The 27,742-nt window shown below is 38.7% G+C and overlaps 2 protein-coding genes across 3 annotated transcripts in view; both read right to left on the bottom strand.

Moving 5' to 3' along the window:
- The window catches only part of march11 (membrane-associated ring finger (C3HC4) 11), a 20,087-nt gene extending 10,216 nt beyond the window's left edge, over positions 1-9,871 (bottom strand). The window contains exons 1-2 of the mRNA XM_044369287.1: positions 9,092-9,871; positions 1,704-1,859 (exon numbers count right to left, since the gene is read on the bottom strand). Coding sequence (XP_044225222.1) covers positions 1,704-1,859; positions 9,092-9,445 — 510 coding nt within the window. The 5' untranslated portion in view covers positions 9,446-9,871. The remainder of the gene's footprint in view (positions 1-1,703; positions 1,860-9,091) is intronic.
- Positions 9,872-16,996: 7,125 nt separating this feature from the next.
- On the bottom strand, positions 16,997-25,855 carry znf622 (zinc finger protein 622). Of its 2 annotated transcripts, none has more exons than XM_044368945.1 (7): positions 25,725-25,855; positions 24,217-24,799; positions 23,329-23,619; positions 22,399-22,561; positions 22,121-22,236; positions 20,922-21,062; positions 16,997-17,695 (listed from the first exon to the last, which is right to left on the bottom strand). In XM_044368945.1, exons 2-7 carry the CDS (start codon positions 24,791-24,793, stop codon positions 17,562-17,564), a joined length of 1,422 nt encoding a protein of 473 aa, XP_044224880.1. In that variant the 5' UTR covers positions 24,794-24,799; positions 25,725-25,855; the 3' UTR covers positions 16,997-17,561. The 2 variants fall into 2 exon arrangements, with proteins under 2 accessions (XP_044224880.1, XP_044224881.1); XM_044368946.1 differs by having other exon boundaries at positions 23,329-23,616.
- Between the last annotated feature and the right edge of the window lie 1,887 nt (positions 25,856-27,742).

Here is a 27,742-nt window from a genome sequence, read left to right as displayed (position 1 = left end):
CAGTATATTTGAGTATTAAAGTTGAACTTAAGCAAACATTTCTGCATGAACTGCTCTGACAGAAGCAGGTGAGTTAATTTTTTTTTGCCAGTTCAGCTGTGTGTGGCTGCTTTCCTCCACCAGAGAAGCTGTGAATATTTCTTAGCATAAATCCAGCTGGTCGGTCAATACATCTGAGATTATAAAAACAATCTCTTGTTAATGCCTCCATAAGAATTTAGAGAGCACGCTCTGCAGGAGAAAACTGTAACCTCAAAGGTTTATGGCTGTAGACAGCAGTAAAAAAGCCAGTGAGAATTTAATGGCTGCAGTTTGTTGCCACATCGTTTGACAGGCACTTAAACTACAATCTGAAGAGAAGGTTTTCCAGGAAGAAGAGAACTTGATTTTTAATGAATATATATCCATGTACACTGAGCTGTGAGTTTATAAAGTAAATCCCCACCTACATTTCTGTCTTTAACTATGACAACCATCTGTTCCCCTCTCCTTAACCAACTTTTAGATGACTAAACTGAGACATAAAGGTGGCAGTTCAGAAAACATTCATTCATACTGTATCAATCTTTTTTTGCAGCAACCTTTTGTAACAGTTTAAAAAGGGTACTGACAATGTCATCCTGGTTTTAACGGCATCAGATCAGAAAACTCATGTGAGTTGTTTCAGTGTTTTGTTTTGAGGACTTGTTGTCATTTGCAAATTTAAGTCAATCACCTGACAAAATACTGTTAACATCCCTAAAATTAAGAATCTTAGATCCCCCTCTAACCTGTTTCCCTATAAACTCTCATTGCAAGTAGAATCTTTTTTTTTTCATTTTCTTTAATACTATTATTCGTTGTCTTAAAGGGGACGCACATTGCCAGGTGTATATTTATATTCTTGGGCTCTACTGGAATATTTCTGCATGATTCACAGTTCAAAAAAACTCCTTATTTATCTTTATACTGGCTCTTTATGCAGCCCCTCAGTTCAGCCTCTGTCTGAAACAGGCTGTTTTAGCTCCTGTTCTTTAAGGTTCCCCTCCTGATGAGCCCACTCTGTTCTGATTGGTCAGCTTCAGGAAGCTTCCTCCAGCTCCAGAGGCTACGTAAACAAACTACAATAGATGAATTTCACTTATTTTCTTGTTCTTTACTTAAAATGGAAACTGTCAAATATATCTGTATATGTTCGAGCCTGAATTCAAGTGAACAACGAGAACAACCCATGGCAAATTCCTTAGCAACAAAGGCAACTGAATGGACGGCCGTTTGTGGGAATCCGTGAGGAATCTTTGCAAACGGAGAATTCAGAGCAGGTTGAAGCCCTGGCTTTTGTCTTACAGGCAGCATTTCTACATATGTTCACCTCAAGTTTTGGAGCCTTAATCATGTTTGACATCTGACATCAGAACAGCATAGAACAGCACTCAAGATCCCCTTTAGTAACTACTTGCTAATTCTGTCTTTTTTATTTTTACATATAAATTACAATTTTGGCTTTCATTTCTAGACACTTTTGTTATGATGAATGCCATATTAAGATATTTATATTGTGGCCAATATTTTACTGATACAAAGCTACATAGGTGTGTGTTAATGTGCTGGTTCTTGACGCCATTCATTCAGTCGTCCAAACACCACAGCAGCCCATTTCATTTCAAACTAAAAAAGGCTGCTGTTTCTAAATCGAACTTGAAGTGTAAAAACCAGCATTTTACCTGCCACGGTCTCTTCATGTTGATGGCGATGACATGGAAACGGTAGCAGCAGAGCTCGCAGGTCCAGCAGCCTCTCTCACTGATCCACTTCAGCAGGCAGTGCTGGTGGGTGTAGCGCACTGAGCCGTCACACCGACACGGGTTCAGCAAGTCGCCCTGGAGACCGCACAGAGGGCAAAAGTCAAAGAAGAACAGAACGACAAGCAGTGGTCAATGTGGTATCAACATGAATACATCTATGGTATATAATATTATAGCTTTTACTCCTTTCAAATTGAAAACTTGTATTCTCAACTTCACTGTTTCTGTATTTACTGCTGTCTTCTTGTAAGGTTGTACAGTTAATGTAATATGGAAGAGATGGTGGCTATACTAGCTACTTGATACTCATATCTTGTCGGTGTTTTTATAATTTTGACCATGCCCTGTAGCATCAGTTACAGATTAAACCTCAAAATCTCTCCAGGAATAGAGAGAAACTATCTGCTTTGGGGTCAATATCAAAACTGTCTTCCTAATATTAAGTGTACATTTCATTTTCACTGTCTAGGTGTTGACTTTCCCATCGTCTAGAAACCCTTGTTTTCATGCCTCACCTTGGCCTTTTTCTCCCACCAGCTTAAACATCAAAGAAAACGCACGACTTGTTCACCAGAGGCCTTTGCCAGCATCGCTCAGATCAATGATCATTTCTCAAAGCTACAACACTTGCGGATATTAACGACGGGATGCAGCATGTCATTAATCACTGCAGCCAAATCTATTTGTTCTGATGGGGTTTTTTTCTTGCTCGAGGCATTCCTCAAGCAGCCATTACTGTAGCTTTGACCTGCCAGCTCAGTTGTGAATGGCATATTAATAGTATATTAAGGTCAGTGGTCAGGGAGCTCATTTTTCATCATGTCATATTAACCTTGTGGGTTTAAAAGGACCTCAGAGGCCTCCGCTTGAATGAACTGACGCAGGTCAGCTATCCACTGAAGCCGTGATTAATAAAACCAACATCAAGGACTATTTTAATATGTTTCTGAATTCTCTAAGGGGGCATTTAATGAATTCAATTTACTTATTTTAGACCGATGAAGGCCAATGGATTCTGAAGTCTATGAGAAGGTCAACAAGCTTCAGTTGACGGTTGTAGATAACACCGTAACACTGAGCAAGAAAGTTCTTTCTTCACCTTGAAAATAGTAATTTCACACAATAATCTTGCCCCAAGGTCCAATTACTAACTTTTCCTGGAGCCTTCAATCAAATCTCACGGTCTTCATCAGTGGTTAGCTGCAGTGCAACTGAACCCCCCCCAAAAAAAGCCATTTGGGGAGCAGCAGAAACAAGCTGTAAATACAACACTGACACATTGGATATGTGCCAATACCAGTGGTGGAAGAAATATTTAGATACGTTACTTAGGTAAAACTAGCAATACAACAATGTAAAAATACTCCATTACTAGTAAAAGTCCTGCCTGAAAAATCCTACTACTGTAAAAGTACATAAGTATTATGAGCTTGATGTGGTTAAAGTATTGCAGTTAAAGTAGTGGTTTGGTCCCTCTGACTGATATATTATTATATATGACATCATTAGATTATTAATAGTGAAGCATCAGTGTTAGAGCAGCATGTTACTGTTGTAGCTGCTGGAGGTGGAGCTAGTTTACACTACTTTATATACAGTTAGCTAGTTTATTCCAATGGTTCCCCACCTGGGAGTCGGGCCCCTCCAAAGGGTCACCAGATAAATCTGAGGGGTCGTGAGATGATTAACGGGAGAGGAAAGAAAAAAAAGTTTCAGTTTTTGGACCTTTCCTTTAATCTTTAATTTTTGGTGAAATATTGGATCATTTGAACAGTTACTGAAATATATTTCATATTATCCATTGTGTCAAATCTTCATCTGAAAGGTAACTAAAGCTGTCAAATAAATTAAGTGGAGTAGAAAGTACAATATTTTTCTCTGAAATGTAGTGGAGAGAGGTCTAAAGTAGCATCAAATGGGGTCTTGGGGTCTTAAGTCAAAAATATCAATTACAGCAGCTTTACGACTATATCGTCAAAAAACTGTTATAATTGACAAAAGGTCTCAACTCAAATTCATCCTTCTTACCAGATTAAGTTTACTCTTTTGACATGGAACCGTAGGTCTTCAAACTTTCCATCATCTGACACTTTTATGACTTTTCATCATTGTTGGCAGCAGCTGTCAAATGTGTTTTTTAGTTTTTATCCTCAGTTATTCAGGAACACTTCACTGAGGAATGCACCATCACCCTTAGCTGCTCACATTCACTGAATGGTACAACTCAGCGAGAGTAAGGGGCAAGCGATGCCCTCTGACCAGCCGTCACAAGGACATTTCTTTGAACTGTCAAGCTCAAATCTGAAGCCAACAAGGATGAGAAGTCCTAAAAAAACGCTCAAAACGATGAAAGATTTGAACATCTGCATTTTCATCACAACTGAGCAAACTCCATCTGCTGATAAAGATCTTGTGACATGATTGAAAGCTTGAGAGCAAGCGTGTAAGTGGACCTTGAGTTGGATCGTTATCTGCTGTTTCCAAAATTAAAGGTTCCCTGTGGAGTCTTTGACCTCTAGTAATGATATGAAGCAGTTTTTTATGAGTGGGTCCCCGTTTTGTTTGCGTCAGGCACACAGATATACAGTCCTACAAATCATTTCACACTATTCCACTGATCTACTGCTGACTGTAATGTGCTGAGAAACACAGCAATGCACCAACAAAGGCAGAAAGGAAGAAGACTGTAAGCCAGTAAATGTGGATATAAACAATGTAGGATTAGAAAAATCATTTTTTGCAAATGTTTTATGAGGAAGGAAATGGCCTCAACACATCTGTAAATCATGAGGATACACACAATGAGTTTTGATGAGTAGTGATGAATGTAAACTGTCAAGCTCTTAAACTGTAGTCACTTTCTTGCACATTTTTGTGAATGAAGCAGCGCTGGTTTCTAAAGGTCATTCTGAAACATATTTGATTTAAAATTCACAATGGCAATCCATTGATGCTCTTTTTTTTTTTTCCGGTGTTAAATAAGATCTCATTCTCACTCCGTCTGCTCGGACATGAATATTTAAAGTGTCAAATTTCTGTTTTACAATCTTCTTGATAACTGGTGAGCTTGGCCAGCCTGCGGGACTTGTATCAAAATCAAATATCAGTCTGGACCCGGAGGCAGAGCTATTAGATTAGCTCTGCTAATAGGCTAAAGCCCACGTTCAGAAGACAGGATATTCACTTAGGCATTTATACTGCCTTGACTCCTCTCTTTCCCTTAAGCTCCAGCAGGGATGAATCGTCCCTCATCGAGGCTCGCTGTCACGAGGCAAATAGGCCTGCGGAGTGTCAGATTTCAGAGATGGGTGGACAGAGTGTCCATTTGTCCCTGCAGGTCCACTTCTGTCCATCCGCCTCCAGGAAGACGTGCAGACAGTTAGACGGATGCATCACTTGGGGATGATACTTATTATAAATAGATTTTGGTTCAGTCTTTGTCATCCACGTGTGATATGACGAACGTGATGCAGTTTGTTTCATTGTTTATTGACTGCACAACTGACCAGTATTACTTTAGTTTTCTACGGGAGGATTTTAACTTGAGCTGACTCTACCACAGAAATAAAACACATTTGTCCTTAATGCTGTTTCCACCCTAATAAGAATAATGCTCTTATCAGTACCAACATTTTATTCTAGTCTGATTGATTTTATTTGTTCGTTTTTTTAATCTGTTTCTTCACCTTACTCAACATGCTTTAAATTGCCTCAGTGTTTAAAAGATGGTACACAAATAAACTCGCCTTACTACGTTTTCTGGAATTTGGCACAACAAAATGTCAGTTTGAATTACATACTGTTACAAGTCACAACTAAAAATATAAACTTTCAGCCATACCATCAAATATAAATTATGAAAAGTAAAGATGGAGTGATTGGGAATAAAATGAAGCATCAATGACAGGATTAGAAAAGGCTTAGACAAAGCTAAATTTTTTAAATCTGGATTTGGGTTGGGACCAAATTTTTTTCTTTTTTTTCATGGTTTATATTATTAACATTTTTGACAATTTTAATAATGGTGAGTGCTTCTGACAAATCTATCTTGTCAGAGTGGATAAATCTTTAATTTCATTTAGAGCATTACAGGACAGTTAAATTGTCCTCTGAACTCAAACTGATGAAACTGTTTTACACCAACTTTAACTAATAAATTAAATGCAGATTGTAAAGCTGTTTTGTTTAACTTGACAAAGCAGTCAAATAAATAGAATTTACAAAGGAAAGTTATTTGAATTCTTTACAGATCATTAACACCTTCATGTCCATTACAGGACAAATTCAACTGCTGCTGCTCTACTTTGTATGATCAGATATTTCATATCAGCTGTCAAAAACACAAAACGTGCTCTCAAGTCACTGATGGAGTGGTGTCAAAATGCTTCTTTTCAAAGCAGTGCGGCTGCAGTCTGATTGTCTGGTATCGTAAGACTAGTCTTAAAACACATTGTCAGGAGCCCAAACGAACACTGAAACAGGTTTTTCCTGCTGTCATCATTCCTCCTGTTCATACTGACCATCAACAGAACATTATAATGTGCTTATAATGTAAATGATGGGGGAGACAAAATCCACAGTCCTTGTTTTGGGCAAAAATATATTTAAAAGTTTATCTGAAGCTGAAATGACGCTTAAAAAATCTGAGTTAGTCAAATCAAGTGAATATCTTCGACAGTTAGTCTTTTTAGTTGAGAATTCTTTCTTTTTCGGTCTCGACGGAGAAGTGTTTTACTGTTCAGCTGTAGGGGAAGGACAAAAACAAAAAAAGGAACTTTGGCACTAAAAAGACTTTAACTTTGAAAGATATTGACTTGATTTGAATCATTTGGACGCTGAAGCTTCATATTGGCTTCAAATAAACTTTTAAATACATTTTTGTACAGAAGGAGGACTGTGGATTTTGTCTCCCATCACTTACACTGTAAGTGCATTATAACAAGATGACTTTAAACAAGATTACAACAAGAAAAACATGTGTCAATGAGACATATGTAAGGTTTAGATATTTGCATGGAAATAAACACAAACTAATTTCAAGACTAAAAAGTTCATCTGCATGTAACCTGAACCACTGAAATAAGAGCTGAATTTTCATGCTGATGGTCACATGGCATTTGCTTATGACTGAAAAAACAAGGAAAACATGGCTCAAGTTTTGCTAAAATAAGCCATGATATTTTTTTTTCATCCATCACTAAATGATCCTAATAATAATGTTATTGTAGCTGTACAGGTACACTTGAATTCTTTGGTCTTCAGTTCAGCTCTTCCAATAGTCAATCATCAAAAAAGGAAAAAGAAGAAGAAATTACATGTATTTTTCTGCTGGAGTGCATTAAGCTAAAATGGATGCAGATGTAACTTGATTGGCCAAGTTTTAATTGATCAGGGGCATTTATTTACCTGGGAAACCAAACAAAACAGTCCAGTTTAGGACAGTAAAGCTTTTGGAGGTGTGTGCAACAAGTGAACTTCAGATAGATTCTTATTTGTTAGCTCTAAACTACAGTTTAAGTCACTGAGGATAAGAATAATATCTAAAATGGAAATCTGCTCATAATTTAACTAGTTTGGGAACAGGAGCAACTTATGAAGGACAAATCTTAACAAACAAGACATTTCAGCCTGCAGGAAATCAACATTTATTGATGTCGTACTGCTGACCTTTTGAAGCTCTGTCCATGGTGCTGAAATTGTTCAACAAGCACAAACTGATTTTAGCTGTGGGCATTTATGCAAGCTGATTTAATTTTGAATTGTTGTTCAGTATTAATTTATCCTTTTCATTCATAGGCAACTTTCAAGTTGTTATTGTGTAACGCAAGTCAGTGGTTCCTAAAGTGAGGTTTTGGGACCTCCAGGGATCCTTTACATGGTTAATCAGCAAAATGAGGAATAAATTAATGTCAGAACATACGATGTTATAAATCAAATTCTTTGAAAGATCAGATTTAACACATACATTTGGAATAATGCTGTTACATTTAAAGATTTCACCATTCAACAAAAACAGTAACCCAAGTTTGGTCATTTCATTGACAAGATACAAGAACTGTGTCCATGGAGGTTCATGTGGTTACGGGTCACACTCCCTTTAGCTTCCTGTGGTTTCAGCTTTACTGATACTGCATAATGATATATTATTAGATTTATACCTGAATCTTGTAAACTTCAGGTTGGCTCCATTAAAAAAAATGGCATCGGTTGATAGAGCTGCATCTAATGATTACTACCATTATCAATGAATTTGGTGATTATTTCTCAAATAATTGTTTAGTCAATTATATAAAAAAAAAAAAAAAAAAAAAAAAACAGAAAAATTGCCCAACACAATTACCCAGAGCCCAAATTGATGAAAAAATCTATTTTGCTGGCAAGAAAAAACAAAACAAAGATGATCAATTTAAAAAATATCGAAATGGTTTAATAAAACCAATTTAATTTACTGTCCATTGACTAACTGATTAATTTTAAAATTTTCAAAAAAAACTACAAAGAGTTGGACACCTTTTAATGCAGTTAACTGGTATGTCCTGTTCTCAGAACTGCTCTGGATTCAGCACCTAAACCTGCATTTCATGCTCATGTAAATGTGAAAAAAATCTATATCAGTGCCACTTCTTGTACTGTTGTCTCTTGTACTGTTGTCTGTTTGTCCACAACCTCTGACTCTCTGTCAGCAATGACATAATTGTTATATAACTCAGCTGTTACAGCAGATAGTAAAATAAGTCCTCATTATGCTCTGAACCCCTTGGAGGCTCCTCAAGGACCCCTGGAGGTCCCCCAGGCTCACTTTTAAAACTGCTGATGCATGCGCTGTCCATGGTGCTGAAGTCACTGCAGCACAGTTAAAGGCTCCTTGTTAAATTTCACTTTTCTCTATACTGTCACATGTGTCCTATGTTTTACTTTATGTTTTATCATCTGGTCCTGTGAGGAATGACATCCCATTCTGCCATGTGTGAAACTTTTATATGACAATTAAATAACACTGATGTTTTTGTTTAAATTGTTACAGTTTGATCCGATTGGCTCTCTGTCCACCTCGCAAAAAAAAAACAAAAAAACAAAACAAAACAAAAAAAAAAAAACAACTTCCATTGCAGGTTTACCTTTTATTTGATTAGAGGTGCTGCTGCTGTCAACCAATCAGGATCCGGTACTGTGAGGACTGTATCTTCATCTTCAATTTAATGCAACTTTCACCATTTACACAAATAGAGCTAATGCCAAAGCCAGAGCAGCTCAACACGATGACATCAGACATGTTAATGGCTTCACCTGCATGTTGGTACATTTACCTGCTCTGCGCCTTGGAAGCAGATCCGGCAGCTGGGAGTGGGGATGCAGGTTTCACTGCTGCAGTTTGAATGCATCGCCTGCGCCTTGCATGATCTGCCCCCGACCGCCCCATCCTCACTGGAAAAATTCTCCTCGTTGTTCTCCTCGTTGAAATTCCCTTCGTTCCCCCCACATGCATCCCGGCCCTCTTCCTCCTCTGCCTCGTCCTCATCATCGGGGTGCGGATGTCCTTGGGAGCCGCGTGGTCCGCCTTCCTCCCAGGTGTGGCGATGGGTGATGGTGGTGCCTTCCTGCGGTTCTTCCTTCCTCTCCTCCCCACAAACTGGACCCGCCTCTCCCTCCTCTGTGCTCATAATACAATGAAAAGTCGAAATAAAATTGCATAGATGCCACCCGACAGCTCACACAGTATCCACCACCGCTGCGACGCAGGGATGTAATGCAGCCTTCGGGCTTCCAGATCAGATCACGGCGCCGTCGGCGGATGTGCCTCCGCTCCGTGGATGTCGTACCGAACCGATCCGTCCTCCTGTAGCCGAACCTACGGTGTGGCAGCCTGGCAGAGCTGCGGATCAGCGGCCGGATGCCCCCGGTGCTGCGGGCAGTCGGTCGGCTGGAACCGCCTCATGCGCTCCGGAGACCCGGGGAGCATTTCCAAGCAGCATCCATGCATCGCAACGGGACTCAGCCGTCCTGAAGCGCCGGATTCCCCCTCTTCCTCTTCTTTTCCTCCTCCGCCTGTTTAGTCCCCACCGAGAAACCTGACAGCTACTGCGCAGCGTTAGAGTAAGAAAGGCCGTCCTCCAAAGGGGACAACCCGGGCTCACACACCCCCACCCCCTCCTCCTCCTCCCCTCCTCTGATGTGGCCGATTAGTGACCCTGCTGAGGAGCTCTTGAGCAAGAATCATTCCAAGTCAGCTGCAAGTCCTCCTGATGAGTCTTGCACTCTCAGGAAGCAAAAAAGACCATTTCCCCGGGGAGATGAGCAATCAATCACATTATTATCCCATTAATATGATGGAGGAGATAACTTTCCAGACCCATGCATGCACTACTTCTGCACAGTAAGAAAGAGATGAGCTGCATCACATCACAAAGCAGCAGCAGCAGTCTGTCTCCCTGCCACAGAGAATACTTTATGTGGTGAGATGTGGCGACCCGCAGCACCTTCCCTGTAACCTGCTGGGTTACAAACACCATCATTATCAAACCTCTGTGAATTTTGAAGAGGCATCTTTGCCTATGAATGACAGAGCCATTACCTCTCAAACAAAGGCTGTGGATCTCTGAATGTGTGGTTGAATAATTAAGGGGTCCATAAAGGGGGTGGTTTGATAAAATTTCACTTAAATGCAATTAAATAAATACAAATTAGGTGTACTTATTGTTCTTAAATATGGTTTTGGGTTTCTTAAGGGAGTCTTTAATAGATCGTTTGTGTCCTAGAAAAGGTCACAGAGTTTCTTTTAAGGGTTCTTGCTACTTTAGGCGTTCCAGGGGGTAAAAGTGTTTCTTTAGAGGTTACATGGGTAATGACGGGGGCCCCTGACATAATTGGAAAGTTTCTTTTGTGGGCTTTTAAGGGCCTTTTCAGTGGCCACAGGGGTCTCTGAGAGAATTACTACATGTCTTCATGACAGGACTCCCTGCCACCCTGAAAAGCTAGATTTTTACTCCTCCTCCTCCTTCTCCTCTCACTACCCTGACAGAAGCTGGCGGTTACATAGCAGCAGCGTGGTCATTGGATAAAAAAAGACCACCGTTTAAAAGCCAATAAAGCTAGTGCTTTTGAGCAAAACACTGCATCGTCCAAATCAGGATCAGCCAAATCATTTTACTGTAGTTTGATCAATAAATCTGTTTTATTGTCCGTTTTCTAAATGTGGTTTTGCAGGGAGGTCCTACAATAATTTTATAATCAATCAATTTACTGATTATTTTTCAGATTAATTGAGTAGATTAACTTCTCAATATTCAAAATTAAGAAGCTATAACCAGCAAATATTTAGTATTTGTACATGATAATCAAATAGTTCTTCAGGTCATTAATTAAAATATTCACTGCTTATTTTCCTGTCAGTTGAGTTAATTTATTGATTCTTCCTTTCAGCAGTAAAACAGCTGTTCTTGTTTGTGTAATCTACATTTAATTTGGGCTAAAAGCTTAAATTGGAGGTTCTAAAACTGGGGTCCAGCACCACACTTAAGTCCTTGAAGAAGGTCGGCATGAACTGAAGATTCATTTAGTTAAATATTTCTTCAGATTTCTTTATGATTAAATAAAGAATCGGACCAGCTATCATTCTGAAAACCTCCATCTCCTACACTGAATTATATAACTGTTATACTGTAGATAGACATAAAATACAGTACAGTAATAAATCTGTTTGGACAATAGGAAGACTAGTGACCATTTTGTGGTAAATAATGGGGATTCAAATAAAGATAAAGTGAAAAACCATAAACTACAGATGCTGCAGAAGTAACAGAAGTTTGATATTTTTATATTCTAAGAGCCCAGATGGATGTGAAATTATTGTAGCTCCACAACAGTTGTAATCAAAAGACTACTGGACTAATGGGCATTAACTGGAGCAGCACAATACCTCTGTGGTCTAGATTTTTTTTTAAACAAAAGAGCTGTTTTTAATTAGCTTTTAGTTACAAAAGGAAATAGAGTCCACAGCCTATAATCTGGAGTATTACTTCCATCTGTATTCACAACAGATTTTAAATGTTTAAATGCCTGCTTAAAACTTAAAAAAACAAGGATACTAAGAAGAATAGCGAGAATATAAGAGAATGGATCTTATGATGAGAAGGTTGCTAGTTGAAATCCCTGATATCTGACCAGCATAACAAACACTCTTCTTCTTCTTCTTCTCCTCAAAAAGCCTTTTAAACCACAAAGCTCAATGGACGAGGGAAAACCAATCTCACAGTACAGGTTAAATCTAAACTGGGGATTTGCTGAAAGGCGTAAATTATTAAAAATATAGATTAAACCTCTTTTTATAGTAATTGGACTGTTGCTGAACCTACGCAGCATCCTTAAAACTGGCCACTGTTCAAGGCTTTAGAGAGGGACACAAAATGTCTAATTTGTTGACCTGACCTCCTTTGCTGTTGTCCAGGATCTTATTATCAAGCTCCAAATGGACCCGATAATAAAGTTCGAGGAGCCTCAGCCAGCAAATCATTTGTCAGAGGAGACTGCTTTTCCAAGAAGAATCTTCTCTTCTTTTTTTTTTTTTTTTTTTTTTTTCTTTTGAGGATGTCTATCGCTTTCCGGGGAGCGGGCCAGTAATGGACTCTAATGCAGCAAAGGAAATTATCCACTCATGTCCAATCACTACCTACGAGGCACCGATCAATACCAGGTCCCCAGGGCTCAGAGGGAGATCGGGATCGTGCTGAGAGCAGGGAGGGCTGGGTGAACTGCTTCTAAACACGTTTTGTTTAGGAGGAGTGGGTGACTGAGATGGACTGTCTCTGAATTTACTTTTGGCTTTTACTTTTTGTCTGATAGTGTTGTGCCTGTCCACCTCATACATATTTAAAGGGACCTCTATTACAGGAATCCAGGTTTTACTCTGATATACTAATATACTGTATATAACATACAAAACACATACAAAATGAACTATAGTTAATGAATTATTGTTTAAACTTTGTCTGAGAAGGAAAAAATTGGTAACATTTTCTAATAAGTCAGCCTTTATTAAAGGGTTTATAAGATTTAACTACCTGGTTTTATTAATGGTTAATAAAAACATTTACTAAAGCTTAATATATCAAGTATAAACCATTAATAACAACAACTTTTTGTCAGGTTGTTAAAAAAGACTTTTTCTGTTATCTCCTCTTCATCAATAAAGACTAATGGGTCTAATTTTTTCTATTATACGTCATCAATTCTGCAGATTAGTTAAAGGTCATGAATTTTTTACTTTCTAATAAACCAATAAGTCTGCTGTTATTACGATTAATGAGTCATTAATAAAATGTTTTAACAACATTCAGTCTGCAGTTATAAATGGCTTCTGGTTCAGATGCACTGCAGCTCTTTTGCAGAAGGTCAGAGGTCAAACAGACCGTTTTTGTGGTTTTCATGATGCATTTAAAGCCCCCGAAAACTGAAGTTTCAAATCATAAGTCTCTATAAACATGAACAATTCATGACTAAATAAACACCAATCAGAGTTAAAGTTTAGAAAAACCAGTTTATCAATCAAACACTCAGCTGATCGTCCTCATCAGCACTGTGTGGGTGTAGTTTCATCAAATATAATTGTCAGTTGCCTGGCAACATAAGCATACGACCCCAACAACAGTCATTACATTTTGATTCACATCTTGCTAAACTCTGATAAGCCGAAGGGAAATGTGTGACATCGCCGTTTCCAGTGTGAGCCTCGCCTACTTCAAACAAAAGCAACATAATCACAAATATAGAAACCGATGATGTTCACTTTTCTAATTTTGGCACAAAAATTGCGTGTTTATTTGAGAACCCATCATTCATAATAAGAACTGGATTGAGTAAATAGATCATCAGCGTCTATAAAAAGCTAAAAAGGATGATACAAGTGTCATGCTGGAGGAGGATAAACACCAGTCACAACCTGGCAACCCCAAAGCTCCTTTTATAACTGACTCTAAACCATAATAAATGATTTATCAACCCATAATAAAGCCATTAGTTACAACTTATAAAATGTTAAAAAGGGTGTCTACAGTCACACTAGCGACTCTGTGATTCAATAGTTGTCGAGACATTTCACTCTAAATAGTCAGAGTCAGGGGATCACCAAAGTCATAGGATTCATCCTCTGGGGACCATGAACATCTCTACGTACTATTGAAGCTGAGTGAAGTGTCAGGACAAGAGATAAAGCATTAAGCATCCTGTCAGACAGTTGTTATCCTTTATTCTCCCGATTTGAGACTCTGAACTCTCAATAAGCTGAACTGCAGGTCTTGCTCCATGGTATTTTATGTCATGTTCTACTGTTTTACTTGTGTACTGTAGCGTAGTTTATACTATTGGTTTTTTTTTTGGTTTAGATGGTGTCTTGTTGCCACATTCATTCTTAATGTTGCTTGTTCTTGTCTTGCTTTGTGCTTTGCTGAGCCAAAGGCAATTTTCCAGTTTGGTGGATAATAAAGTTGTATCATATTCTATTAATTTGTGCCAATCCATCAGACAGATGTTTCACTGGATAGGTGAAAATTCAGCATCATCAAAATCATTAGGCTTCATCCTGAGGTGACCATGAATGTCTTTATTAAATTTCATGACGATCCGTTCAGTTGTTTTTTTTTTAGATATTTCAGTCTGGACCAAAGTGGTAGACTGACTGACTCAACCACTCTGCTAGTGTGGCTAAAAATAAACCTTCCCAGAAAGTTTTAGACCATCTCAAGGGGAAAACATCTCCGCTAGCTCTGAACTCTAATTGCTCAAACTGACCCAACATGGCAAATTTCTAGCAGCTGAAACTGAAAAGTCTCCAATTAGCGGCTTTACTCCATTTGATTAAAGGAAGCTGCTGCTGTCTGACGGTCATGCAGTGTGAAAAGCTAGTCTTTACATTAATTCAGTTTATCTGATTCAACATTCAAAATATCTAGAAGGATGTGAAGTGGAGCAGAATTGAAGGCAACAATATAAAAATTGAAGGTGAACAAATCAAATAAATGTATCCAAAATGATCAGTATCGGCTTTTAGAGACACGCATCAGTCCAACTGTTGTTCTAGTTACAAGAATCACCTCCTCCCTGACTTCAACAGTGCTAATGCCTCTCAGCCCTCTGCCCCGTTTCTCTCCCCAAGTCGTCCTGATCAATTAGTCTCCTTCTCGCCGTCCGCTTGTCTGCAGGGCCCCTCCCCCTCTCTGTTTTTCCTGTTGACTCTGTCAAACAGTGGCGTACTATATGGGCAGAGTGCCCTAAACCATTGTGCCGCAAACACTCTCCCAGCCTGCAAAAGGAAGTGGAGTGCCTGCCAAAGATAAAGTGGAGGACCACAAACAAATGGAGTAACTGAGCTCATTAAAGGGGCGGTGTGGTGGGTCAGCATCCTGCTGAAGCCTGATCAGCTTTCGATGACATCATCTACACAAAGCCCAGAGTCATTGATAAATCTGACGTACCTGGAAAACAACAACAGGGGTGATAAACACAAAAAGTTATGATACACAAATCTGTTTTTGTGTATCAGAAAATCTGTTTTCGACTTTTTCTCTAATCTCTGATTTTTGGTGAAACATTGGATCATTTGAACATTTATTGAAATGAAAGCATGTGAGAAGTTTAGAGGGAAAAATCACTATTTGGTGGAGCTGTTAACAACTCATAGACATGTGAAATGTGACCCCGACTACACACTGCTTTTTGTAAGACGGCAAAAGCCAAAAAGGTTGGAAACCACTGGTTTCATCTTTAACAATAGATAAATCAGATAAATGTAGTGGAGTAGAAAGTACAATATTTCCCTCTGAAATGTGTAAAAAGTGGCATCAAGTACCTCACAACTGTACTTAAGTACAGTACTTGAGTAAATGTACTTAATTAACTTCCACCAATGACAATGCTAACATGCTAATGATACAGAGGTATAATGTTTACGATGTTTACCATCTTACTTTAGTGTGTTAGCATGCTAACATTTGCTAATTAGCATTTAACGCCAGGTACAGATGAGGCCGATGGTAATGAGATTAGTTTTGCAGATATTTGCTCATAAAAAAAAGTATTGGACAAAATCTGTGTTGACCAAAGTCAACAACATTCATCGTAAAGGACATTGGTTCACTTTTTTGCCTGACAAACTCCCACAGCTGTCAGATTAACTTTTATACCCCTTCATAAACACCATGTGCCATCACGTTCCAAAAGTGTTCCTCTGAATTGATTTTAAATTGGATGTTATTTAACAGGATTAATTATATAAAAGTTGATATTGTTACATAAACGTCTTCATCCTATTGAACTGTCAATGTTTCGGTTGGTTCATTCAAGCTCGTAGTCGCTCTACCATCACTTGGAGAAGCAGCGGCTGGACGTTTCAACCTCATCCGATATTTGAACAAACTATTTCTATAATATCTATTTTAAACATGAATCCACTACTTTTAGCTATTATAACTGTTTACTACTTTTAATGATCTACTTTAATAATTGATCAATTTTAGCCAGTTCAACTGCTTCAACTCTCTATTTCAATAACATATTCATTACTTTGTTATTTTAACAGTTTACTTGTTACTATCTACTTGAATAAGTGATCCATTACTTTTAGCTGTTTCAACCATTTATCTATTTCTATTTCCCTATTTATTTCTAGTTTCACGTACTCTCAATCACAACATACTTTAGGTGTCACAGCTATATGTGGATATTTTACTTTTAAATCAGATCATAATTTCTATAATGTCAAATTAGTCAAGCTACTTTACTCCCTGGCATGTGCAGAAGTACCTCCTGGAGTACCAGTACCCCTGACTGGTAACCACTGCTCTAGGAACTACGAATATATGAATATGAACTACGAATGTACAAAACTTGTGCCGATCCGCTTCATAGACTTAGAAATACTCCACTGAATAACTGAAGGTTTTGACTTGGATGAATGTGTGCACAAGGTTTCATAGTAGTTCATCAAATAGCTGTTAAGATAGTTTAATATTCAATATTTTAGTTTCCAAAATGATCTTTAACCTGTTTCCTTCTTTTCATCTTCATGTCATACAACAATAAGCAAACAGTCAATTTATTTACTGTCACGATCACTGATTTTATAGTTTTTAGTGCTAATTGAGGGTTTTTTCCAATCTGGAAATGAAGAAAAAAGCAGACTGAAGAATATGTATTCATAACTTAAAGAAAACCATCAAGCATCAGATAAATATGGAACACATTTATTCTCTTCAAAGTATTAGCAGCAGGTTAAATCATGAAGATGTAATCCCATCAGTTTAAAAAAAACAAAAAAAAAAGGTTGGTTATGGTTTGGAATTGAATAGTCAAAAATAGTGAGACCATCTCTTTAATATTGATATACTGTGGTTTTTACACAATCCATGTAGTTTCACAATAATTTTATAAAAAAAGATGATTCATGCCTTTGATCACCACTGTTTTTGCAGTGAAGACTCATACTGGTCTTAAGGCTTTCCACACATTCATTCAGTGTTACAGAAACGTCTGAAAGTTGGAAAAATTTGGTTTCCGATTGGGAAAAATGTCACGTAAACTGCTCTTCCAGGATGTAAAACTGATTTACATTTACTTTAAACACATGGAAGAATGACTGTTATGAAGTGATATGCAAGTATTTTACTTTCTGCTACTGTGAAATGAACCAACAGCAGCAATCGATTCTGTGTTTGAAGTCTTGTTGACGTCAAACAAATGTCAGAATCCACCAGTCCATTTCGCACCACGTTCCCTCCGGTCTAGAGTTTAGAACATAACTTGGACCCTGAAGTGCTTCTGCTTGGTGGCGTTGTGGCTCATTCCCATCTTCAGCATCCATTTTGACTTCATCATCTGTACGTACTGCATGTCTCTCTGTTTCTGATGGAAGGAGCTGTTGCCTGAGAGAGAGAGAGAGAGAGAGGGGGGGGGGGGGGAGGGACAACATGCATGTGTCATACAGTGTGTCATAATGTGGTTTAGGAGCAGTTTTTCTTACAGTCATCATTGCAATAATAAAAGCGAACACAAGGGGGAGCCCATTCTGCAACACATGCTGGACTGGGTTCAGTGTGATGGTGAGAAATGTGTGTTTATATTGGAGGAAGGTGGGAAAAGTAACATTTTATCATGAGAGATAGAAACAACGGCCACGTCAGGATCTGCATATTATTCAAAGGAAGGTTCACAATTTAAAAAAAAATATTAAAACAGTTAAATTAGTAATGAAAAAGTTTCAGCTTCAGGTTTTGAATGTGACACCTGTGACTATGTCTTTGTTCAGCTTTTAATTTTTTTGTTGTCATGGTATCAGAAGAGTATTAATTGAATCCAGTGTTCATTTTGGAGGATGTACTGGTTGTTTTACATCAGTATGATTAGAAAACATTAATTATGACTTTAAGAAGTTGAATCGCAGCTCTCAAGAAGAACTGAACACTATAAGCTCCATGTTATAACACTACATGAGGATGTTGATTTATTTTATAAAATTATCATGATATTATCATATAAGAGATTCAGGTTTGTTTATTTATTTGTCAAGACGTTTCACAAATAAACCAGCTTGTAAAGTCACATTTAAATGTCTCTGACCTGAAGAAACTCTGACTTCTTCTTCTTCTTGTCTCCACATGAGGGGACGTTGGGGTTTTCTCACAGCAATAACAGTTTCTATGACAACCTCAGAAGAACATTTTGTTCTCGTTCCCTGACTAGACCCCCTGACCTGAATGCTGTAGAAAGGCTTTTAAGGATGTCAAAGACGGTCAGACCATATTACTCCTCCGCTGGTTCCTTATTAGCCGTAACATTTAATACAGAAATCTTCAAAGCATGAAATGGTCTTCCTGCCTCGTACATGACAGAAGTCCTGTCTCCATCAGAGACCTGGTTCCCTCTGACCAATGACACCCGTCTGTTCCTAGATCCAGGACCAGCTTTTATGTGGACAAAAATTTCTCAACCTCTGTCTCAAAACTGTTCCATACGTTCCCAAATAAAGAAAACCAAAGAATCCTGCACAGCGTCCATCACTTGAACTCACTTTATTACCACGTTTCTGTCCTCAGACCTTTGTGTCAATGTGCAATTCTTTGCATCATATGTTGTATATATGCTTTTTATTTTTATTTCAATTTCCCTGACCTTCTCCTTTCTTTTGTTCTATGTCTCTTTGTAAAGTAAAGCACTTTATGACTGTAACCTACTTTCAGCTGTTTGCTATTGCAGCGAAATTTAACAAAAATAAAATTTGGGGGTTTTTCACAGCTGTAACACTTCATATAAAACCTGATCAGAAGCCTTGTTGCCTTGTATTTTGTCATTTTCCTGGACTTTGTCATGACCTGAAATTTTTCTTTCTTTTTTTTAAGGTGCAGGTTTTCCAGGACACGTAGGAACCCTCTGTCAGTGCCTTCGTATGTACGGGAAGGTAACCGCTAACCCGCTCCTGTCAGCGTCTTACTCAACTTACCAACCCACACAGGAAATAAAGTGTGAAAGAGGAAGCTAAAAGGAATTTCAGCATTATCAATAAACAACCCCAAACTGCCAAGAACATGTCATCTCCAAAATACAGAACTGAATCATAGTTTGCACTAAAATCCTCCGAACACAGCAGGGAAAACAACGTATAAATGAAAAAATGATGGAGCTCTCTGGACCAAAAGCTGACAGTAAGAATCAGACCTCCTGGGAAGTGATAAGAGAGTCTTCACTCCCCCAAATTCTTTTAAGTAAACACAATAAATCAAATCCGGGAAAAAGCAATACTGCAGCGTCAGAATCGGATGAACTGAAGGACTTCACTTCTGCACCAAATGTACTTGAGTTTCTAATCAGAAAAGTTTCTGCTGCCGTCCTTTTATGGAGGTGAATTGTTGGGAAAATACAAAGTTAAGAGGGTTTTCTAAACCTTTTCATGCCAAAAATATCCTGGTTAGTATATTTTACATGAACGCTGGCTCATATTTTATTCATTATTAAATTCTTCTGTATCATCTTCTAATAAAAAGAACAGTGAAAACTGAAGTAATCCTTATTCTCCTCGAAATGAATACAGAGTTTACATTTGCATTTAAATCACTTCTTAAAACTCTTTAATCCTATGAATCATTTTCATGTTTTTTAAAGGCCACATCTTTGACATGTTTTAAAGGTCCTTTGTAACTTTGGTTTTGAAAAAAGGCAAATAAACTTTATTATTGTAAATGAAGATGGAGTATAATTGATCATCTCTGTAGCAAAACAAAGGGACGTGTGTCAAACCGTCAACGAGCAGCTTTTACACTCTTTCACAGTAGATTTGTTTACTATTAATATCTCAGCCATAAACACCATAAACAACCCTCTCTACATCATCGAGTGGAGTCAAATTCCTGTTATCTGTTAACATCTTTGATCAATAAAGTTCTGATTTTCAAGTTAACACCAACAAGATTTAAATCTCCTCTAAGAATTATTATTGATCAGATTTATTCCTCTACTTGAAAATTAGAAACATCTATTTTATAACACACCAATCCAACAATTGATTACATGTGTTTTTCATTAATTCATTTTTACAATTAATTCACTTTATAATCCAGTTTTTCCAGAACAACTGGTTATAATATTTCTAATGTTGGTCTTATTATAATGTACCAAATTCCTGCTGGTGCATTTACACAAACTTCAGTTGCTCACTGTTACGCCTGGGACACACTGGATGCGTGAGCAGCACGTAGGCGTCGCGGAACCTCTTGCTTTTCATTTCGGCGCCTATGTTAACATGTTAGAGCCGCCACACGGCCCGGCTACTGCGTCGCTTCATCTAGAGATTCGAGGTCTCGCCTATTTTCTCCATGTGACGCCGCAGCAGACACACTTCCTGTGTGAACGAGGACTTGACACAGCCTACCTAACGCTACCTTTATTTATGTGTCACTGTTTCAAACAAGTCAAAAACAGGGAAGAATATAAATTGAATGACGGGCAAATTAATAAAGATCAAAATAAATAAATGAGAAAACTATCAGGAAAGAAATAGATTGTGTAATAATGTTCAGGAGAGTCCGACTTGTTTCTCTCGTCAGACGTTTAAATATGAAACTGATCTAATATTCTGCTCTCGTGGTTGAATCTTACCTGCGTCTCCCCAGCCGAGAGCTTTGTACTGCCGGAGGACTCTGCCGACGGCGTTCTGATTGTGGGTCAGAGCCACCGCTCTCTGATTTCCAAACCGCTGCTTGTAGTATCTCATGAGGGAGCGATGGCCAATCTTTGCGCCTGATGAAACACACAGTTAAGATCCTGTTACAGCGTGAACACGTTACACACACACACACACACACACACACACACACACACACACACACACACACACACACACACACACACACACACACACACACACACACACACACACACACACACACACACACACACACACACACACACGTCTAGAAAAGCTTTTAGGCTTCATGACTGGACGTTTCTGGTAAAGTTGATCAACCCCCCAGTAGATCTTAAGACAATACTTGATTTATACAGGAAATCTAATATCTGTGTACAAGAAAATATAACTAAGTATTAAAACATTAGACAAAACACTTTAAACACACAATTAACAGGGAAATTGGACAATTTAGTTCAACATTAAAGAAAACACAAAACAAGTGACATTTAGAATTTCTGAACATAATGTTTTAAAATCTTCAAATGAATAATTTAAGTTTGAAGTTTTTTAGGAAATGATATAACAATATAAAATGGAGAAAAGAAAGAAAATCTCATGTTTGAGAAGCTGGAACTAGAGAATGTCTGATATTTCTGCTTGAATGATTAATTTACTATAAAAAATGTTTATGAAAATTTATTTTTTTTGTTGATGGACGAATCGATTCGTCTGATGATTATTTCAGCATTAAGCTAAAGAACATACTTGAAAACCAAAAATTGCACTTTTTGAGATTTGTGTTTAACATCCTGAATCCTAATAAGGCAGAAAGGTCAAAGGTGGAGCATCCAGGTAGCCAACAGGTCAAGACGCACGCCGCATAACTGCAACGTCAGCGGTTTATTGCGTGTCATTTCCTGTCTCTTGCTCCTCTCGTTTCCTGTCATCTCTCAACTGTCTCTGTCCAATAAAGGCATAAAATGCTTAAAAATATATATATATTAAAATGAAAGGTAAAAGTCATTTATTTGGGTAAATTTAATCCTGTTCCATTTGCAATATGATATCAAAATAGTTGTTCATTTTATATACTTTCTTCATTCAGATCTGCATAAAAGCCGTTTATTCTGTACTTTCACCTTTGTTGATTTTAAAAACTAATTTTCACCTGAAGGGAGAGTCAGCTCCAGCGTTTCGTCGTCGTACTCCAGGTTCTTGTCGTCAGGCAGCTCTTCGTCCTCCATGTCAGCATCCTCTGCCTCCTTCTTGTCGGGGTAGCTGCTCCTGTTGGCCACAAAATAAAAAAAAACCATCAGAATGAGAAAGATGCAGCATAAATGTCTTCCTGTTGCTTTTGGATACTCTTGTAATTCATCAAAAAGTGTAAAAAGAAAAAAAAAAAACATTTAAAATAAAAGACAGAGCTACAATGAAACGACACGTTACCTGAAGTCGTAGAAGTCTGCGAACTCCAGGGCAGCGTCGCCGTCTGTGAAGAGTTTACAGTGGCTTTTGTCTGTCATGTGACTCTGTACCGCTTCTGTCGAGTAAAACGAACGTCCCTTCTCGTTACACCATAAACACACGTTCCCAGCGCCGATTTTCTCTCCTGAGAAACAAGAAAAACAACCGTTAGTATGACTTTTATCTGACCCTATGTATGTTACTGATTTTGGGTGTTGGACATGTGACATAAACATTCCAGAGTCTGCATGTCACCTTAGGTAATATGGTATAGCCCTTCAGGGGGGCCTTATAGATACAAACAATGGGTCCGTGGTCAAGATGGGAGCCGTTCCAGATGTGGTATGTTGTGACATATAATATGTTGTGAGGTAGCTGTCAATCACTAGATGGACGGCTCCCAACTGAAGTAGTGCCCATGGAAAACATGTTATTCATGTGATAAGATACAGATGTGTAACCCTACATAAGCTATGCACTGACAGTGGTATGTTGCCCAGACCATCTTTGTACATGGAATGGACCCGATGGCCATCGTCTAATAAACGTCTTCAAAACAAGAACTTCGCCAGCTCTTCCTTTGAACGATATCATCACACATCCTTCCTTTCAACAACATTATAGCGTCTTTGAAAGTTGATAAATCCTCCATTTATGTAAGATGTACGGAGAGCCTTGTTTCTACAAAATATCAGCTGTTTAACCCTCTAAATACTTCTCGTCTACACTGGGAAAAGCCACAAGGTTGTGACAAATTTTGTTTTACTCACAGAAAAACTACTGGAGGCTCAGAACATGACACAACTTTGGATATTATATACATGACAGCATATTCGATCGAGAGACAAATGAACCTTCACATTCACCGACTGTCATCTGCTTAAACATAACGTCGCCTCCCTCCAAACTCACCCAGGTAACGGACGAGGCCTTTGAGGTCGACGAGGAACTCCACGTCGGGGAGGAAGAAGCTGTGGACTTTGGTCATGTGGGCGACGTTCTTCATGAGTGACTTGGAGTGGTGGGAGCAGAACAGGCAGTCTGTGACGGGGATGGAGCCCGGCAGAGCGGCGGGCGAGGGGTCCGACAGAGCCGCAGAGTCTCCTTCCTCCTGATCCATCGTCTCCTCTGCATCTTCTTCGTCGTCGTCGTCCTCCATCTCGTCAACATCCTCCTCCTCCTCCTCAACGTCCTCCCAGTCTTCTAGAAGGTTTGCACAGGAAGATGTTGAAAAATAAAGCTACACCACAGCCTGTACGTTTATCTGCGCTATAATTAAATATTATCGTATATCATATTTTGTAGCATATTATCTTGTGATTGTTTTATAAGTTTATGCTGTAAAAATGAACAATTCTGAGTAAAAATTGTAGTTAAAAACTACTGGAGACTTGCTGGAGTTTGAGTTTTACAAAGGTGAAGAGTTTTGTTATTTTCTATAGTTTTCTTTTTAATCAATAAATCCCATGAAAAACCAACAGTGAATTGACTGCACTAACAAATATCGCCTGCAGATCCATATAAATTAGATTATTTTTGTTCCATATTGTGATATTAATTTAATAGTCCTCTGGCAAATATGTCAAAAGGCATCTAGAAACGTCTAAAAGAGCCGCGATAAAAATATATCCAATGCAGACTGTGCATTGATTGTAAGATAAATATACAGGATGATGTTTGCTGCAAGTGCTTAGTATTAGAATTATTAGAGAAAGTCTATTTGTAATTTTTTAAAAAAAGGTCACAAGAATAAGAAATATATTCAGTGATGTTCATTGTGGTTTCATTTCACCTCCGTACCTTCCTCAGCTGTGGCTCCCTCTTCTCTCTCTCTCCTCTTAGCTTGCTCCTCCAGCCACATCATCCTGGGAGGTTTCTCCGGTTTCTCCGTCCCCGGCCTCTTCGCTCCTTGTGACGTCTGGGCCGTCCCTTGCTTGGCCGGGCTCGACCTCTGCTGCTCTTTCAGGGCCCGCTGCAGGGCCTCGTTCCTGGCGTCGTGGTCTGGCTTCTCGTCACCGAGTCCCTTCTCCAGGTTCTTCTCGTTCATCTTCTCCACTTTCCTCTGGGCGGCGAGCAAAGCCTGCTTCTCTGCCTGCTGGTGTTTGTGGGACTGCAGGTGGTTCTGGTAGGCGTTGGCGCTGGAGAACTTCTTGTTGCAGACGGCGCAGCCCTCGGCGACCGTCGCGTCGTTCAGCTGCTGTTCGGCGGCGGCCCGCTGCGCCAAGACGCGCTCCTGGAAGTTTTCGGCGGTGACGGGTGGCATGTCGGCCACCTTGCGCTTCAGGTTGTAGCGGTGCCAGTCGGTTTTGTAGTGCGCTCGCTGGACCTCGCCATCTGCGAAAGCCACTCGGCAGCTGATGCAGGTGTAGGAGGACATGGTGACCTGAGGATAAGAGAGGACAGTTGAGTTCAGATTAGGCGATTATTTTCATTAAAATGTCCTGACTAGCAGTCCGCAACCAAAAGATATTCAATTTACTGTCATAAGGACTAATGAAGATAGAAAATATTTATATTTGAGAAGCTGGAACCAGAGAATTTGCACATTTTTTTCTTGGAAAATGACTCCAAACAATTAATCGGTCATAAAAATAGTTTGTGATGAATTTAATAATTAGGAACTAATCTATCAATTGACTTATCAATGCTGCTCTAGTTCAAACTAGCTCCACCTCCAGCAGCTACAACAGTAACATGCTGCTCTAACACTGATGCTTCACTATTAATAATCTAATGATGTCATATATAATAATATATCAGTCAGAGGGACCAAACCACTACTTTTACTGCAATACTTTAACTACATCAAGCTCATAATACTTATGTACTTTTACTGCAATACTTTAACTACATCAAGCCCATAATACTTATGTAATTTTATTTAAGCAGGATTTTTCATGCAGGACTTTTACTTGTAATGGAGTATTTTCACATTGTTGTATTGCTACTTTTGCTGATGATCTGTAGACTTCTTCCAGCACTGTTAGTTAATCTTTTGACTGTTTCTGGTTTAAGTTACACAACATTACACATTAAACTTGTGTAAGATCAGATCTGGTTGGTTGGTTGTTTAGCCACATATAAGCTAGCTGTCGGTTAAAGTCGCTTTCAACGCGATTAACGTAACGTTGCTAACTTCATAAAAGCAACATTAGTTGACGTTAACTGAATAAAAACTAACTATGCTAACGTTAGCTAGAAATAGCTAACCAGTCTCCACGCATTTCAGTGTAAACAAATGCTAAAACCCAATATTCATAATAATCATGATGACAACAACCTGCCACTAACGTCCGATGTTAACTTACTTATTCAGCCAGCTGACTCCTCTGGAAAAAAAAGTGTTTTCAGGTTATTATATAAAAAGTGTGGTGTTGTCTAACACGAGGGTAGCTTCCTGGTGACCTTTGAACTTCTTCTTCTTGACGTGTTTGGCTCTGAAAGTTGGCTCATTACCGCCACCTACAGCTCCGGAGGGCGCCAAGCAGAAAAAGAAATGTACACTGCAATAGACAAACTCTAAAAATATCACACTTTTACTTAAGTAAAATTACTAATACAGCAGTGTAAAAATACTCCATTACAAGCAAAAACTCTGAATGAAAATCCTACTTGAGTAAAATTACATAAATATTAGCAGTAAAACGTTGTTATTCTGGCCGTGTTCCCACCTTATTGTTACATCTGCCAGGGTTTCCACCCAGCTGGGCTCCTGTAGACCTTTGAGGTGTTACGGGGGAATCTTGAAACAGTGAAAGACTAAAACTGTGCATCATCATACATGGTGTACATACAGTACTATCATGAGGTTCCTTGACACTGTCTCAGCATTTGCACCTGCAAACAAGCCTACACAAAGTAACAAATCAAACCCGTCTATTCCCACACAGTCAACATAGTGGTTGCCCAACATAGTCCTCCCTATAATGGAGAGAAGCTTTCATAGGAAAGTACCTGAGCCCCTATTTGACTGATTTGAGTGGAAGGAGTGCGTTGGTGTTATTCCAAGATGAAGATGAAGTATTAGAAGAGGAGGACAACATGGAGGAAAGGCCCTTGTGATTTCTTTCATGCAAAGGCAACATATTTGCCTAAAAATTGTAATTACTTTCCATCACTTTGTCACTTTTTCATAGATATGTTTACTTTTTTCCCCCCAGGTCTGTTTAATATAATACCCATTATACAGTGTTACGCCCCACCCTTGGTCGGCCTATAGGGCGAACAACACTCAACCATTGACCCAAAGTAAAACTCTAACGACACCTTTCAAATATGCCCAAACCGCTGGATTTATTAACATAAAGACATGCAAAACAACCAAGACACTAAATAAAGACTACAAACGACAAACGTCAAAAAACAGCAACGCTAAATAAAATCCCAGGCTGAGAAGCAGCAAGACCAGCAGTCCACAAACCTGCAGCAGGAACCACTTCCTTTCCTGGGCCAGGTGCACCTCACTGAGGACTGATCAGGACCTCAAGACCTGGGTGGAGCAAGAGACAGGAGAGGAAAAAGGACAAACTGTATAGCAAACACATACAGCTGAAGCTAAAATCAGGCTTAAAAAAAAGTACATATTTTCATTATTCGCTGCAGGAGTATCTTACCAAAAAGACTGTCCACTTAGAGATACACAGCACATTTATAATTCTAACTCTAACTAACTGAATCCTCATATTAGCTTCTGCTGAACTTTTGTATGCTTTTTTACACAGAACAGGGACTGTAGATTTTGCTTCCCCCTCTCTTCAAGGACACACATAAAGAGGTGATCTCCTCATGGTCAGTATGAACAGGAGGAATGATTACAGTGATTGACAAATCTTTCAATTTACACAATGCTAGATGAGTATCGTCTTAAGACAAACTTGAAAAACTGTGAACCTAAAAAACTATGCTTAAATTTGAGATAGAATTTTCCAATTAATTCCAGTGATGGATAATTATCAACAGATACATTTTACAGCTTGACAGGATGGTAAAAAAAAAACTTGGAATTAACAGGAGTATGATGAAGGAAGTGTGGAGAAAAATCTGCAAACTGCTTGCATGTTTGTTGGTCATGTCTTAAAATTAAATCTTAAATAATGTTCTGGTCCAATAAGACAGCAATACTGAGAACAATCCCCAAAGATTGTAGACATTCATACTTATGAAATATTCTTTTGGTTATAGCAAAGAAATATGTAACTGGATATTAGCTGAGTGAGGATGCACCTTCCACAGGAGAACAGAAAAACTGATTAAAGTGTATGAAATGAGGAAAAAAAAAGACCTACAAACTAACAACAAAAACATTTAGGAAAAAAATCCGTAATAA

This window comes from Thunnus albacares, chromosome 12 (assembly GCF_914725855.1).
Source record: "Thunnus albacares chromosome 12, fThuAlb1.1, whole genome shotgun sequence".
NCBI lineage: Eukaryota > Metazoa > Chordata > Actinopteri > Scombriformes > Scombridae > Thunnus > Thunnus albacares.
Note: the sequence above shows the minus strand (reverse complement) of the source record. Positions and strands in the feature narration are given on the sequence as shown.